The 14,382-nt window shown below is 49.8% G+C and overlaps 2 protein-coding genes across 2 annotated transcripts; one reads left to right on the top strand and one right to left on the bottom strand.

Moving 5' to 3' along the window:
* Positions 1-8,226: 8,226 nt before the first annotated feature.
* Positions 8,227-8,643, bottom strand: LOC135826733 (acidic leucine-rich nuclear phosphoprotein 32 family member B-like). The gene has a single exon (XM_065339334.1). It carries the CDS (start codon positions 8,641-8,643, stop codon positions 8,227-8,229), a length of 417 nt encoding a protein of 138 aa, XP_065195406.1.
* An 875-nt stretch (positions 8,644-9,518) lies between these two features.
* On the top strand, positions 9,519-13,369 carry LOC135826135 (uncharacterized). Its single transcript, XM_065338775.1, has 2 exons — positions 9,519-9,678; positions 11,707-13,369. The coding sequence occupies exon 2, from the start codon at positions 11,803-11,805 to the stop codon at positions 12,775-12,777; it is 975 nt and encodes a 324-aa protein (XP_065194847.1). The 5' UTR covers positions 9,519-9,678; positions 11,707-11,802; the 3' UTR covers positions 12,778-13,369.
* The last annotated feature ends 1,013 nt before the right edge of the window (positions 13,370-14,382 follow it).

Below are 14,382 nucleotides of genomic sequence, written 5' to 3'. Positions count from 1 at the left end.
GCCCGTAGTGCTACGGCCTGTAGTGTGAACCAGGCAGTAGATACAGACAGTCTGCATCATTTCGCAGCCTGGTGTTCGCTTGTCTAGGGCTGAGCAACGCCCGGCGCATACTTGAGTGATGCTATTGGATTTCGTTGAGATATACTGTATATGAATAGGCGGCGCGGAAACAATAACTTCAGTATAGCAATAAGCAGAATCAGCGAAGCGGACATTGGACATAGTAATCAACAAGAAAAATTATGGATAATAAAAAAAGTTTCCCTGCTGAATGTCTCTAGAAAACTTGTTCAGGATATTGTATTATCCATATTTTTCTTGTTGATTACTATGTCCAATGTCCGCTTCGCTGGTTCTGCTGATTGATATACTGAATACTGTATAATCATGGTTGTTGTTGTTGTTGTTTATTTTACTTCGCAGATTCTAACGGGCAAGTTGCCCAATAACAAGAAAGCGAAGGCAAAGAAAATAATACTAATAAAAGAAATAACCGGGGGCAGCAGAAAATGAATAATAGCTTTACGAACTCAGATGGTGAGCCAAGGAACAAATTTCCATGTTACAAATAATCGCTTTTAAAAGTAAAAAGAGAAGAGCGGGTGGTACAGCAGACTTCCTATTCTGAATTCCCTGAACGAAGCAGAGACATTAGCTGGGTACATGTCACTATTTCACAGTAGCAAGAGAGCTACCTCGGTCGACATCAGTGGACGTGGACTGCGAGTGGATGCGACAGCAACAGTGACTGGAATAATGGGTGATACGTTTCATGGAGCGAGCGTATGTGGGATGACTGACATTTTGAACACACTGCGTTGGGGGATGGTGCGGATGTCGCTGGGTAGTGCGTTACACAGCTTGGGAGCGGCAACAGAGAACCTAGCCTGACCAGCGCGGCTTGCGGCGGGTGGTATGCGCGCTCCGATGTCCTTCTGCAAGCGGGTACGCCGATCTGGTGACCTTGAAATCAGTCCACAGAGCCGGTTCCCCGCAATGCCGTGGATGCATCGCCAGGTGAGCATTAGCGCCTTTTGCTTGTGCAGCTCTGAGATTCGGTAGAGTTCCACCCGTTGGAGCAGAGGTTGAGCAGAGTCGTATGGCCGAGCGCCAAAAACTGCGCGAACCGCTTTGTTCTCCAGCGTCTGGAGATCCGTTGCTTGCTGGGCAGTTAGACAGAACACGAAACAACTTGATGCGTAGGCCAGATCCGGCATCACCACGGACTTCAAGTAGGTGACTCGGGCCGCCAGGCTCAAGCATCTCCGAGTCCGCCAGAGGGCACCTACTTTGCGGGACACCTTTGCTGTAATGGCTTTCAGGTGTTGCTGAAAGTTCAGCCCCTCGTCAATGATGACGCCAAGGTACTTCGCGCTGGTGACTGTCGGCAGAGCTTGGCTGCGACAGAAGACTGTGACCCGGGGTCCAGCGTCTCTACCAGGAAAGACTGTGAGAACTTGACTCTTCTTCTCATTCAGAATCAGTCCTCGCTCTTCCAGCCATGCAGCCAAGGAGGAGACTGCGGTGGAGAGCGTACTGGCAACAGCCTGAGTCGTGTCAGCGCTACAATATACTGCGACGTCATCGGCGAACTGGATCGTGGCTGCGGATTGGGCTACTTGAGGAACATCTCTTGTGTACACGTTAAAGAGCAACGGGCCGAGCACCGATCCCTGGGGCACACCGCAGCTGCAAGAGGTGATTGTGCTGCTGCTGGCCCCGTAACAAACTCGCTGTGTCCGCTCACTGAGGTAGCTGATGAGCCAGCGAAGGGGTCTGCCTGTCACTCCTAAAGCAAACAGGTCCTGAATGAGACGCTCATGACTGACTTTGTCAAATGCCTTGGAGAGATCGTGAAAGCACACTCCCGATACCTGGCGTCGATCGCGGGCCTCCAGGAGCGTGTCCGTCAGGACAACCAATGCATCTTCTGTTGAGTAGCCATGCCGGTACGCAAACTGCGTGTCAGGCAGCGCATGAACACGGGAAAGCTGACCTTGTAACTGGTTTTGTACAATCCGCTCGAGGATTTTCGAAATAATGGGTAGTAGAGATACTGGTCTATAATTCCCAGGGGAAGCAGGATCTCCCGATTTGAAGAGGGGGCGAACCTCTGCTAGCTTGAAGGCCCGAGGAACGATACCCGATTTCAGGGACATGTTGAAAAGTTGGGTGAGGCTTGGTGCGATGATGTCGGCAGTGGCGAGCAGCAACGATCCTGGGACCCCGTCACTACCGGTTGCTTTTCTGGCGTCGACTTTACGGAGCAGTTCGTAAACGGAACCTGCATCAGTCCCTCGAAAATCCGAAAGGACTTCCCCTCTCAATGGCCCCTGAGGTTCTGCCAATATGGGAGGTCTATTGGCATCGGTCACAACTTGATGGAACGTATTGCCGACCTCTTCAACGTCGCATGTAGGATCCGGTTGTGCTCGGGTACGGCCTGTAAGGCTGTTGATGAGCTGCCAGAGCTTACGAGGGTTTGCAGATGCAGATTGACATGTCTGATGAAAATACGAGTTTCGTTTGCGCCGAATCGCGTTAGATGCCTGCGTCCGAGCCAGTTTGAATGCACTGTGAAGTGCCATATCTTCGGGGTTCCGGAGCCAGCGCGTGTGCAGCCTATTCCGTGTCCTGATGAGTTGATACGTCTCACGGTCGGACCATGGAGGTAGAGGCTTGCGGCGCGGTGGTACAGTCTTCATTGGAGCATACCTGTCCAGGACAGTCATAAAGCGCGAGTGCCAATCATGCCACGTATCATCCACGCTTGACGACTGTGGAAGGGAAGGGAAATGCTGAAGTTCTTGCTCCAGAGCGATTCTGAACTCAGGGATACTTATATTCCGAATCCGCCTGGCCTGCTTCGATTGAGTCTCTGCACGAGGAACTGAAATGTTCAGGTTGGCGAGCACAGCGCTGTGATCACTGATCAGACAAGGTATCACCCTGCAGCTGGATACCATCTTCCTGTCCGTGAGGACAAGGTCAATAAGGGTGCCTTTCGGCGTACTTGGAGTGATGCGCGTCACTGCATCCACGCAGTTGGTTAGGTCGAAGGTGCAGCACAGGCTCTGTAGATGGGTTCGCTGATGATTGGGGTGATTAGCGGACAAGTCCACATTGAAATCCCCAACAAAGTTAAAGACGTGGCTGAAGAGCCAGCACTATGCATGGCACTTTCTAAATCAGTCCAAAACTCCACGGATGTGTCAGGGGGCCTGTAGGCGCAGCCGACACGGTGATGCTGTCGATGTATCTGTACGTCAACCCACACCAGCTCTAAGCCGCTTACGCTTAGATCTGGGCGCGGTTTGATTGGCAGGGTGGATTGTACATGGTAGATCATGGTAAATTATTTGATGTGCCAGTACATGTACATGTATGTACTGGGAACTCTCAGAACGAGCAAGACATCGCCGGCCGTATTACACAGTGAGTGCTAGCGAGTAGCGACGTATTCAAGCTCTGTATTGAGGTGCGTGCACTAGACCATTATACACGTACATGTACGTCCGGGCACGAGTACATCATGAATGTACCAGGCAGGACGATGACCTGTGCAGCTGTGCTGGCTCTGGCAACATTGCCATTGATGGACATCGACTAGCCTTTGGCGGATTATGCTGGTACAGTATAATCTTCGGATTGTGTCTAAAAATTCGTTGGAACGTTGCAAAGTGCAACAAGAGTGCAAGGGTACAATATTATAGCACCATAATTGGCATAATTCCAGCGTAATGTAGCACAATTACCGGCATCATGTGTGCATAATTTTACGCTCCTCAATACAAGACTGACGGAACGAGAAGTCTAAGACAACTCCCCTAGAACAGAGAGGGTCAGAACCGATTCCAACACCCATACGGTTCAGATGATCGCAATCGACCCGGGCTCTACCAACCGTGGATGGTTGTAGAAGTACACTGTTTCCGAACACGGTGTCCTCCACTTTGTTACATCAACCAACAACATGTGCATACATACAGTCATATATAAGTGTCAGGTCGTTGAATGTTTCAGTTTTCTGCCGATAAGTCAGTGTCTGGAGATATGTGGATTTTGTAGAAAAAAAAGAAAAAAAAAGAAAAAAGTAACTGTCGCACTTTCTGACCGTATTGTCATCTACCCTAGTTACATGGATGGAAAGGTGCTCGGGACTCCCCGACCTTCCGACCCCATATCTCCCACTCCGTGATGACATTAATAAGAATCTAGGTGCTTTTAGGCGAGACAGAGACAACCTGGACAGTAAGGCTCACCGAGCTTTCTATCTCGCTGTTTTACAGAGACTAACAGAGTAAATTAGAGTACGCCAGCAAATCATAATTATTATGTTCATTCATTACACGCTGCAGAATACGATAAGCTTTTAGGACTGAGCCGCCGAGCCGCTCGTATTGTATTTGCCTACCCTTCCCGTGCTGACGTTGAGCCCATTTTGCGTTGTCACAACCTCCACCCACTCAGCCTACGCCTCACTCTTTAAAAGCTATTCATTTTTACTTTTCAGTGGTCAGGTCCCTTGGCAGTCCCCTCATCTCCAAATCGTCACGACCCGAAATGATGCTACCCACACTACCTCCCAAACCAGAGGCCAAACATTCAGTAGTCTCTTTCTCCCCCCATTCATGTCCCGGCCAGGCCTCTACAGTCTCTCATTTCTTGGTGCTGACCGCTTTAATGCACTACCCGCTATTATACGATCCCAACATGTCTTGCCTGCTTTTCGCGCTAGCTGCTCACAAGTTCTCCTTGGGCACCCTGTAGAAGGCCATAGACTTGTTGGGTATACCCAAGTAAAATTATAAATACTACTACTACAGTCAACTCCGCTTATAACGACACTCGGCGGGGCATCAGAAAAGTGTCGTTATTCGCGAAGTGTCGTTATATCCGAAGTCTCATTATATGTGTCACCATGGTCACAGTTGGATGGGACTATGCCCTGGGCATGAACATTATGTCGTTATTCGCGAATTGTCGTTATATCCGCAGTCGTTATTAGCGAAGTTGACTGTAGTACATGTACTACAGTGATGGCAACTGAAATCCGACCCCCTTAGCGGTGCGTCTCGCGCGTCTCTGTTTTGTAGATTTACCATCCCGTGTTGGGTCGTTGCGATGTGAGCGCACCGCTCGGGGATCGGATTTCAGTTGCCAGTACTGTACTACTCGTATCTACATGTACAGTACAGATACCGGAGGGTGTACCCAGTGTGCTGACAGTGCTCAACACCGTGGCGGAGGCAGAGCGTAATACAGAACAGAACAACAAGGACAATCAAGGCTTGCAATTATTTGCTCCGACTTGAAGTTTCATGCTCTCGCAATCATCAGGCAACAGTTGCGTTGCGTTGTTGCCTGGTGATTGGCACTGATTGCGTGAGCATGAAACTTCAAGTCGCAGCAAACAAGCCTTGATTGTCCTTGTTGTTCTGTTCTGTACAGTGCAGATATGTATCAAGAGAAAACGCATTTCAGCGGGACCATTGTCATTAGACTAAAGCCTGTCATGGAACTATTCCATTCCGCATTACATGTTCCCGCTCTAGAGTCTACCATCCGTGTTGACTGTTGCATAGTCACCGTAGTAAGTGGGTATTGTACCAAAGAGATTCATCAACATGTACTTGTATTGATCAGACCGTCATGACGGCCATGATGGAGTATGGACAAGACCGTGAGACAAACCTTATACATGCAGAAGAACAGAGGACCTTGGGTGATTCATTGCCCTTTTGCTGATTTCTTAGATGAATAGAAGTAGGAGAGAGAGAGAGAGAGAGAGAGAGAGAGAGAGAGAGAGAGAGAGAGAGAGAGAGAGAGAGAGAGAGAGAGAGAGAGAGGAGAGAGAGAGAGAGAGAGAGAGAGAGAGAGAGAGAGAGAGAGAGAGAGAGAGAGAGAGAGAGAGAGAGAGAGAGAGAGAGAGAGAGAGAGAGAGAGAGAGAGAGAGAGAGAGAGAGAGAGAGAGAGAGAGAGAGAGAGAGAGAGAGAGAGAGAGAGAGAGAGAGAGAGAGAGAGAGAGAGAGAGAGAGAGAGAGAGAGAGAGAGAGAGAGAGAGAGAGAGAGAGAGAGAGAGAGAGAGAGAGAGAGAGAGAGAGAGAGAGAGAGAGAGAGAGAGAGAGAGAGAGGAGAGAGAGAGAGAGAGAGAGAGAGAGAGAGAGAGAGAGAGAGAGAGAGAGAGAGAGAGAGAGAGAGAGAGAGAGAGAGAGAGAGAGAGAGAGAGAGAGAGAGAGAGAGAGAGAGAGAGAGAGAGAGAGAGAGAGAGAAGAGAGAGAGAGAGAGAGAGAGAGAGAGAGAGAGAGAGAGAGAGAGAGAGAGAGAGAGAGAGAGAGAGAGAGAGAGAGAGAGAGAGAGAGAGAGAGAGAGAGAGAGAGAGAGAGAGAGAGAGAGAGAGAGAGAGAGAGAGAGAGAGAGAGAGAGAGAGAGAGAGAGAGAGAGAGCATGTGTCCCAGGCGAGTGCAGGTGTCAAGTGAGGAAAGGACTGGCCTGGCCATCTTGCTCCCCTCCGCATACACCAGACGCACACTGCATTCAGCTATTGAAAGAGGTGTGCCAAGAAATGCCATCTGCCAAGGGACGGCATCATTATAATCAACAAACCCCAGGCATCCTCAGGCCAAGATGGTCTATTCATTCCTGTTTACGCTGACTGGATATAGACAGCTTCAGGGCATGGTGTGTGATTGTCAACAGGTGGACTCGGCTTGGAGATCAGGCAGCATACGTGCGCTCCGGTAGCCAGCGGCGATAACGCATTTCCCAAAACATTTAGGCCTATTGTTGCAGAATGCAATGGGCTCCACCCCCCGACTGCACTTCCCAGCACCTGTCATCAATCTCCACGTTTGAAAATTTGAAAACGTGATCTTCTGGCAGGGTTCCCAGCGCTGCGCTTGGCCCGCTCGTCACGAGGAGAGTGAGTACGAGTTGAAGTCAGTATGACAGGCATCACCTGCCAAGCTGTGTGCCGTTGTCTGACAGCGCCCGAGGAAGACCAGCACAGGCTGGTCCTGACTTACCTACGTTAGTAGTGTACATGTAGTTGACAGCAGGACTCCAGGAGCTCAGGACATCACTCAACCTTTTTTCACAGGTCCAAACAAGTGCACAGAGTGAGGCACGCCGAAAGGACTGGACAAGAATCCGTTTGGATTCGCATCTGAACTACTTGACGTCAGCTGTAGGTTCCAGTTCGCAATGCTTAGGGCAAATAGAACAGAGCAGGGTTGCGAACTCGCTAGCCCTGATTCGGACAAAAGCATCGCCGCTCGTTCTCTCTGGTCTGCAAACATGCTCGCTAGACTAGAGTCTCAGATTCAATGGACCGAATCCTCCACGTACATCGCACACTGTACGTGCACTAAATACTTGCACAGTGTGTGTGATGGGAGGGTATGTGACGTCTGTGTGAGGCAATAGCCTGATGGAGGTATCGCCCATGCGCTAAACTTCCACGAAGAAAATGCACAACCATAACTTATCGGTGGACGCACAAGACATATTGATAACCCGTGTGCTCATTTTTGGCTTTTCTTCACGCCTGGTAGCAGCCAGTTTAGGATATTTTGACTGCAGCGCAAACCCATGCTTATGGCAATAACGATATCAGTTATAATGCTGGCAACTGAAATCCGACCCCTGAGCGGTGCGCTCACAATAATGAGTCACATCACAAAGACCCAACACAGGATTGTAACACTACGAAATCATTGGGGGTGCGCACTTCAATCTTCATTGAAGTACATGCATTTCATACTCGGAGCATTGTGCGCACCTGCGATTTAGGGCCTAAAAGAATACAATCTAAAGTTTGCACTATACTCCGGAAAATACGGTACCAGTACTGTACATGTACCAGCTTTTCACTGCACCTCCAACTCGTATCACACAAGCAATCCTCTGCTACACTACAGTACACTGTCTACACTACACACACGCACACACGCTGTATCATAACGAAGTAAAATTGACATACATTAGCTGAAAGAAAGTGCCTTCTGCTAACAAGTTAGGAGCACTAATCTTCACTTTTGGAAATCAAAGAAATAAAATGAGCAATACGCTAATACTGCCATACATGTACGTAGTCCTATTAAATTGTCGTCCAACATTCAGTTGATACCAATGTCTGATTGTTACCAGTATGCAGCGCCGCAATGGTGGTGAACGGCTAGACTTGTGTTCACTCTTGGTGTTCAGCCACACTGCTTTTGCCTAGGTCTAATCGTCGAACCCAAGGCTCTGGATCGCCTTCTCCACTTCCTCGTCGCTAAACTGCATATCCTTCTCATCCGCCGCGGCAGCGTCACGGCCACGATCATCCTCGTCGGCATCCGCGTCCTCCAGATTGAGATCGAAGTCGCTGTCGCTTCGCGTTCTCTCCTGATCAGCCGAGTCTTGCTGGTCGTCTGCGTGCATTGCGATGTAATTCTCCACCTCCTCGTCCTCCTCTTTCTGCTCGTCGGCAGTCAGCTGGTGCTCTGAGCCTTCCTCGAAGTCGAAGTTGGTCGCGTCGCTGAACATCTGGTCGTACTCGTGCTCGCCGATTTGCTCTTCACCATCGTCGTCGTAGTTTGATGTAGCCGATGCACACGACACCAGTGCAATGGCCGTCAGTGCTAGTAGGTGCCACTTCATTCTTGCTGGAGGGAGTGAGGCAAAGTATTCGGCGTGCAAACTGACTTCTGCGAGACCTCTCCAAAAATGAGCCGGCACTGCCAAGTCGAAGTGACTCTTCTCAGCGATTTCAGTGAAGTCAAGCCTCACTCAGAAAATAGGATACTCAGCTGATCACGGTCCGGGACGATGCCTGGACATCAGCTATGAATCTGTGGGATACGATCTACACGATGGGCGGGGCGGGGACACACGGGGCCACGTTCGCCGCTGCATCATTGTGACGAGAAGTCATAAAATTATCGTAAGAGTGTGCATCGACTCGTGCAAAGCAGTTGCAGCAGCACTGGACGCCCATTTGCAACAACAGTGCACTACTCCTCGTGCCTTGACGCCTGACGGTTGTGAATGCAAACACAGACTACTTCTGTAGACTGTGGTCGCTATCGTCGCCAGACCATTGTCACCTGACACGCTCAGGCCTTTCCTAAAGAGGCTTTAGGGTACGGACGTGATCATACAGAAAACCATGTGGTTCTCATATGGACATCACATGTCTCTCGTAAACAAAACCCAGAGCTAGAGAGCACGATGTCGTTACACAGGCTACATGTCAAGTAGTTCTGGTTCAAATGTTTGAACGCACGATCTCTATACCTCCTCTCGAGGTCCGCCCCCCAAACGTGGCCCAAGTCCTCACTCCTCCACATAGCAAAGAAGGAGCCGGTCTGGAGCCGCTGCATGGTTCACATGTCACTAGTCCTCGCCCGTCTCCGCCTGGGACTTCACTGCAAGCCAGAGTCTCCGGCACCCGTCTCTCGATCTCAGGGCAGGCAGCGTGCAGGCCCAGCCAGCTAGGTGAAGCAGCGAACGGCTGTGGAGGGCATTGATCAAGTGCCTGGTGGAGAGCAGCGGGGTGAAATTTGCAGCGTAGACAGCGCAGGGGCAGCCAGTCCTGCTCGCTAGAAAGAAGAGGCTTGGCGTTTCCCTTTAGTTGCTTGCTTTCTCCCACTGCTACCGGCAAGTGCAGTTCGACTTTTCCTGCTCCAACCTCAGGTAAGTTGTATAGCACTCTAGATCTCTGTGTTTTGCTCTCATGCTTCCGCTGAAGAGGGAGGGGGGGGGGGGGCTGCTCGCTGGGCAACTACACTCTAACCGTAGGTCACGTTGGGTAGTTCTCCTTCTGCGTAAGTTCTAGCCTTGGCCTGTGCGAACGTAAATTACAGGTACGGCGTTTGGTCCTTGCTGCGTCGAATCTACTTGCCAATACTTGTCAGTACATTGGTTGGTATTTTGCATTCCGGATAATTCGAAATGGAAGCAAGGAAAGTTGAAGTTCGAAGTAAGGGTACTAGCCAGTATCCTGGAGAGTTGTGTGGACATTTCAAACTTGTTCCTATCCGTAAAGATGAGCTCAGGTACGACAGAGTTTTTCCCTGGCCAAGTAATCTAGTTCCACCTTGTATTCCTGTCGTTTCCCATCTGGCCATAAGCCCTGTTTGATGGAGTTGACGTTCACCCGGCTAGTAGTATGCCCTCTGCTGTTCGACAGGGTTGGCAGCAGCGCACCATCCACGCCACACAGTGGCTAACTAGGTAGGCTATAGGCTATCTACCGTTGCACTGAGCACAAGCTGTGTGTCCTGCAGCATGTCACAAAACTGTCCAGTTTTTGAACGTTGGCTCAAAGCAACATGCCACCGGTCACCCGCTTCGGACTTCGATGCAGTCGAGAGTAGAAGGTTGTGACTGAGGGGATTCCCCGCGGAGACTCTGTGCGCTTGCACATGACAACAATAATAGGACTTAGAGTAGAGGTCTGGAGTCTAGCGTTCACTGAAATCTATCCTTACCTACACCGCTGCCCGGAGAAATCCCATCGCCAGAGCCAACTGACATAACCCCAGGTGGGCGCTGTATGCAGCCCCAGGTCCACCTGGGAATACAGTGAGACTTGTCTAAGACGACCACCGCTCAAGGGATCTTCAAAATGTGGTCTCTGTTACCAGGTGGGCTCCTCATCCAGGGTCAATTAACTGGAAGTAGCATCCCTTGATCCTGGTTCCAGTGGTCTTCACAGGTGGTCGCCTTATCCGAGTGGTCGCCTTGTCAGGTTTTACTGTACGTGTCATGTACTGAGCTATGGTAGATTACCGGTCCTGGCGGAGGATGTTAGGTCGCGAATTCACGCAGTCAGATTTCGTTTCCTAATACCGTATCCGTTCCAAAGAGTGACCGAGAATACCGCCCCCTCCCAAAGCCAAGGGACTTTTGAGGTTGTGTTTTCCTTCGCTTCCTACACTTGGAAATCCCAATTGGTTTGGCGTACATGTACACAGGCGTGGAACGACGCAATGAAGAATTCTGTAGTAACTAGCTTGTATGAATGTGCGGGATTTGGTGGCCTGTCTCACTGGTCGGATATTGGTGATGGGGGCCGCCCCCTAGCTTTCCTTTCGTCATGCAGTGTTTCAATACTACATACAGACGGTCTTATGATGATGTCACAGGACTGTGTGTTCATGCACGCCGCTAATATTTAAAAAAAAAATTATTATTATTTTTGACAATTGGCGGCATACGCAATGTGTAGAAACAGAGGAGTCGGAAGGTATTTTAGTGTGGTACGGTCAGCCATCTGAACTGTACAATTTTACTGCTGGGGGGGGGGGGGGTGGCTGGGCCGAAAAGTTTGGAAATTTGGAGCCCAAATCAGTGCATTTTATAAAAATGCTTCACGGGGTACTTGGGGCAAATAGTGGTATGGTCAATAGCGTGGTGACCGTACCGTGTGCGACACCCCTGAGAATGGATGCGATGCTGGAATAGTGTTCACCTGTATGCGGTTTCGTCTGATCGTTGGAGATGGGTTGTAACTTTGTGGGGCAAAGTACTGGTACGAGTATTGGTCCGACACTCAAACCTGCTCGCAAACTATGACTGCTTGCCACTTGACTACAAGACCGTGATGCACGACTCGACTAGACTGTACGCGCACCGCATTGCTATGATAAACACGTGGGTGGCTGTGTGTGTGTATGTGTGTGCGTGTGTGTTTACGCGTACCTGTACGTTCATGCTCAGGTTGCACAACTCCCGCTAGGACGCAGTCAGCACGCTATCCTCTAGCCTGACACAGTCACGTGATCGGCAGACCGCGACCAACAACATTACGTCACCATGAAGTGGTTTCAATGGATCACATTCGCCCTGGTGACCCTGCTCATCATTGAACTGATGCTGGTACCGAACGAGACTTCGGCTTTTTGGGGCCGCCGCCGCCGCCGCCGATCCTCCCGGAGAAGACGTAGCTTTTTCCGCCGTATTGCCGAAGGTGTCCATAAGGTTGTCCGCAGTAAGCCATTCCGTATTGCCTCAAGCGTTGTGAGTACTGTCAGCGGTATAGTGGGTATTGGATGCTGCGCGGCCACTCCAATTCCGCCGATCGCACCCTTTGCCGCGGGATGCTGCGTAGGTACAAGAGTCATAGCAGGCGTTAGCTGCGGACTTAACACCTATCAAGCGGCCCACGATTACAAGGAGGGCAAGACTACGAACGCAGCCGTGGGTCTTGCCAGCGCGGGCAGCTCGTGCCTTGAGGCTACTACCGGCTCCGGTGCGTTGGGTCACGCGTACAAGGGAATAAAGGCCCTTGGCAAGAAGCGTCGTCGCAGATCAACTGAGGTGCAACAATGCCCGAAAGCAACTCACATCGCGTCGGACGCAGCCAAGCTGAAGATGCACATCTGTACTCTCCTTGAGCTGCGCACGGCGTGCCGTAAGGTGCGCTCCACGAAGAGATATGATCTGCTGAATAAGGTCATTCGCAGCTCCAAGGCGGCCGTCTTGGGATTCGCCAAATTGATCCCGAACCGCTCGATGTTCCGCAGCCTTGCACTGAGCTCATGTAAACGTACTCGGATGCTACCTACTTGCCAGCCGTCTGTGCTCGAGGTTCGCGAATCCATGCGTCCGGTCATCGAGAGTCCAGGCTTCGATCCGGCGACCAATCCCTGCCGTCTCGTCAAGTCAACGAAGCCAAGTCTGACGTCATCGCAGTGCCTGAAGCGAGAGATCTACGCTTTCTTTCACCTGACCAAGGTGCTAAAGAACATCCAGGTGGACATGGCACAGCTAGCACCCACCATGGCATAGAGCAAGGCTGCGGAGGTCTGGCAAGGCCAGGATGTCGATCAAGCGCCGCCGCCGCCCCGGCAGAACAGGTGGCGGTGAACACTCATTGAATTTAGTCCAAAGTACACACGTATGTGCCACATGCTGAGGGCAGGTTAATGCACCCACGCATACGCACGCACACGCACACATATACGCACGCACACGCACAAACACCCACGTACACCCGAACGCACATCCACGTGCAAACGTAACTATGCAAACACACGCATCCCATCACGCACACCCCCATACATGTGTACCCGCGCGTACGGGTGCATGCACATTCATACACGCCTACCCCACAGGCAAGCACATTTTCTCCGGTGTGAATGCCCCTTCTGATCTGCCGCTACCAATGTGTGTCCCACTGAAACTATGCCCAGAGTATTCCTTTGCTCTCTTCTCAGGCTTTTCTGTTCTCTTCGAATTTGATATCATTTTCAGGATGGAATCTCCTCGTCAGGTATATAGCTCACAATAGTTTGTAGACCTACTTTCAGTCTCTGCATCAATGCGGATTTATTACAATCGTTATAATTATTAAAATTTAATATTATAATAATAATCACAATCGTCATGGGTGCGATGAGAACTTAGTTGGTGAGCCAAGGTAAAAATCACATTAATTTAATGAAAATATGGAAAACATGGAAAACATGGAAAACAGTGGCGCAAAACTGTATACGCGTTAGAGTCCATCAATAGACGAGATTTTGAACAGTCGGACTCTTTGGAATTTTTTATTGCAAAGAAAAGGACCAAGGACTACAAGTTGCGCTGTGTTGTCCACTAACACCGCCTATTACTTGACAATCAGCTCATACGATACTCCTTGGTCCTTTTCTTTGCAATAACATTTTCCTTGGCTCTCCATCCCAGTTCATCTTTGGAGTTGGCACTATAAGTCTATTATCCATGAACCTGTCAAGTTTTAGTTAGTTGAAACTTGGAAGGCCGTTGGTTAGCGCTATCGAGCAGAACTCAAGCTGACTTTAATGCCGTAGATTGTCTCAGTACTCCTGGTCAGTTTGGTGCTAAATTGTGCACGAGTCTGACTGTTCAGGATCGGGTCTAGTTGCCGGACTCAAACACATAACTTCCGCCCAACTGTTTTCCGTGTTTTCAAGTTTAATCGTTATGGCAAAGACCAAGGAACTAGGAGTTTAACATGTATAATGGCCACTGACATCACCAGTTACTAAACAATCAGCTCGTGCGATAACATTGCACGACACTGACCAGCGGTACTGACGTTCTACAGCAAACTGCCAGTGTTGGTTGTGAGTTTGAAGTTCTATTTTACAGCGCAAACCGAACGGACATTGATGCCAAATATGATGATGGCGATAGAATAAAAAAAATGTGGCTCTGTACTCGAGAAAATGAGAAAGTAGTCAATAGGAAATATACATGTACATGGATCCGGTAATTACAAGCCAAGTTCGAACAGAATTAACAATCAGAGAGAATTGGGAAAATGAGGACCGATACCACAGGGAGGTACTACCGTATTTTTCCGGTTGTAAGTCGACCTTTTACGACTAAAAATAGAAGGAGAAAGGGTTGGGGTCGACTTACAACCAG

The sequence above is a fragment of the Sycon ciliatum genome, chromosome 10 (assembly GCF_964019385.1).
Source record: "Sycon ciliatum chromosome 10, ocSycCili1.1, whole genome shotgun sequence".
NCBI classification, from domain to species: Eukaryota; Metazoa; Porifera; class Calcarea; order Leucosolenida; family Sycettidae; genus Sycon; species Sycon ciliatum.
Note: the sequence above shows the minus strand (reverse complement) of the source record. Positions and strands in the feature narration are given on the sequence as shown.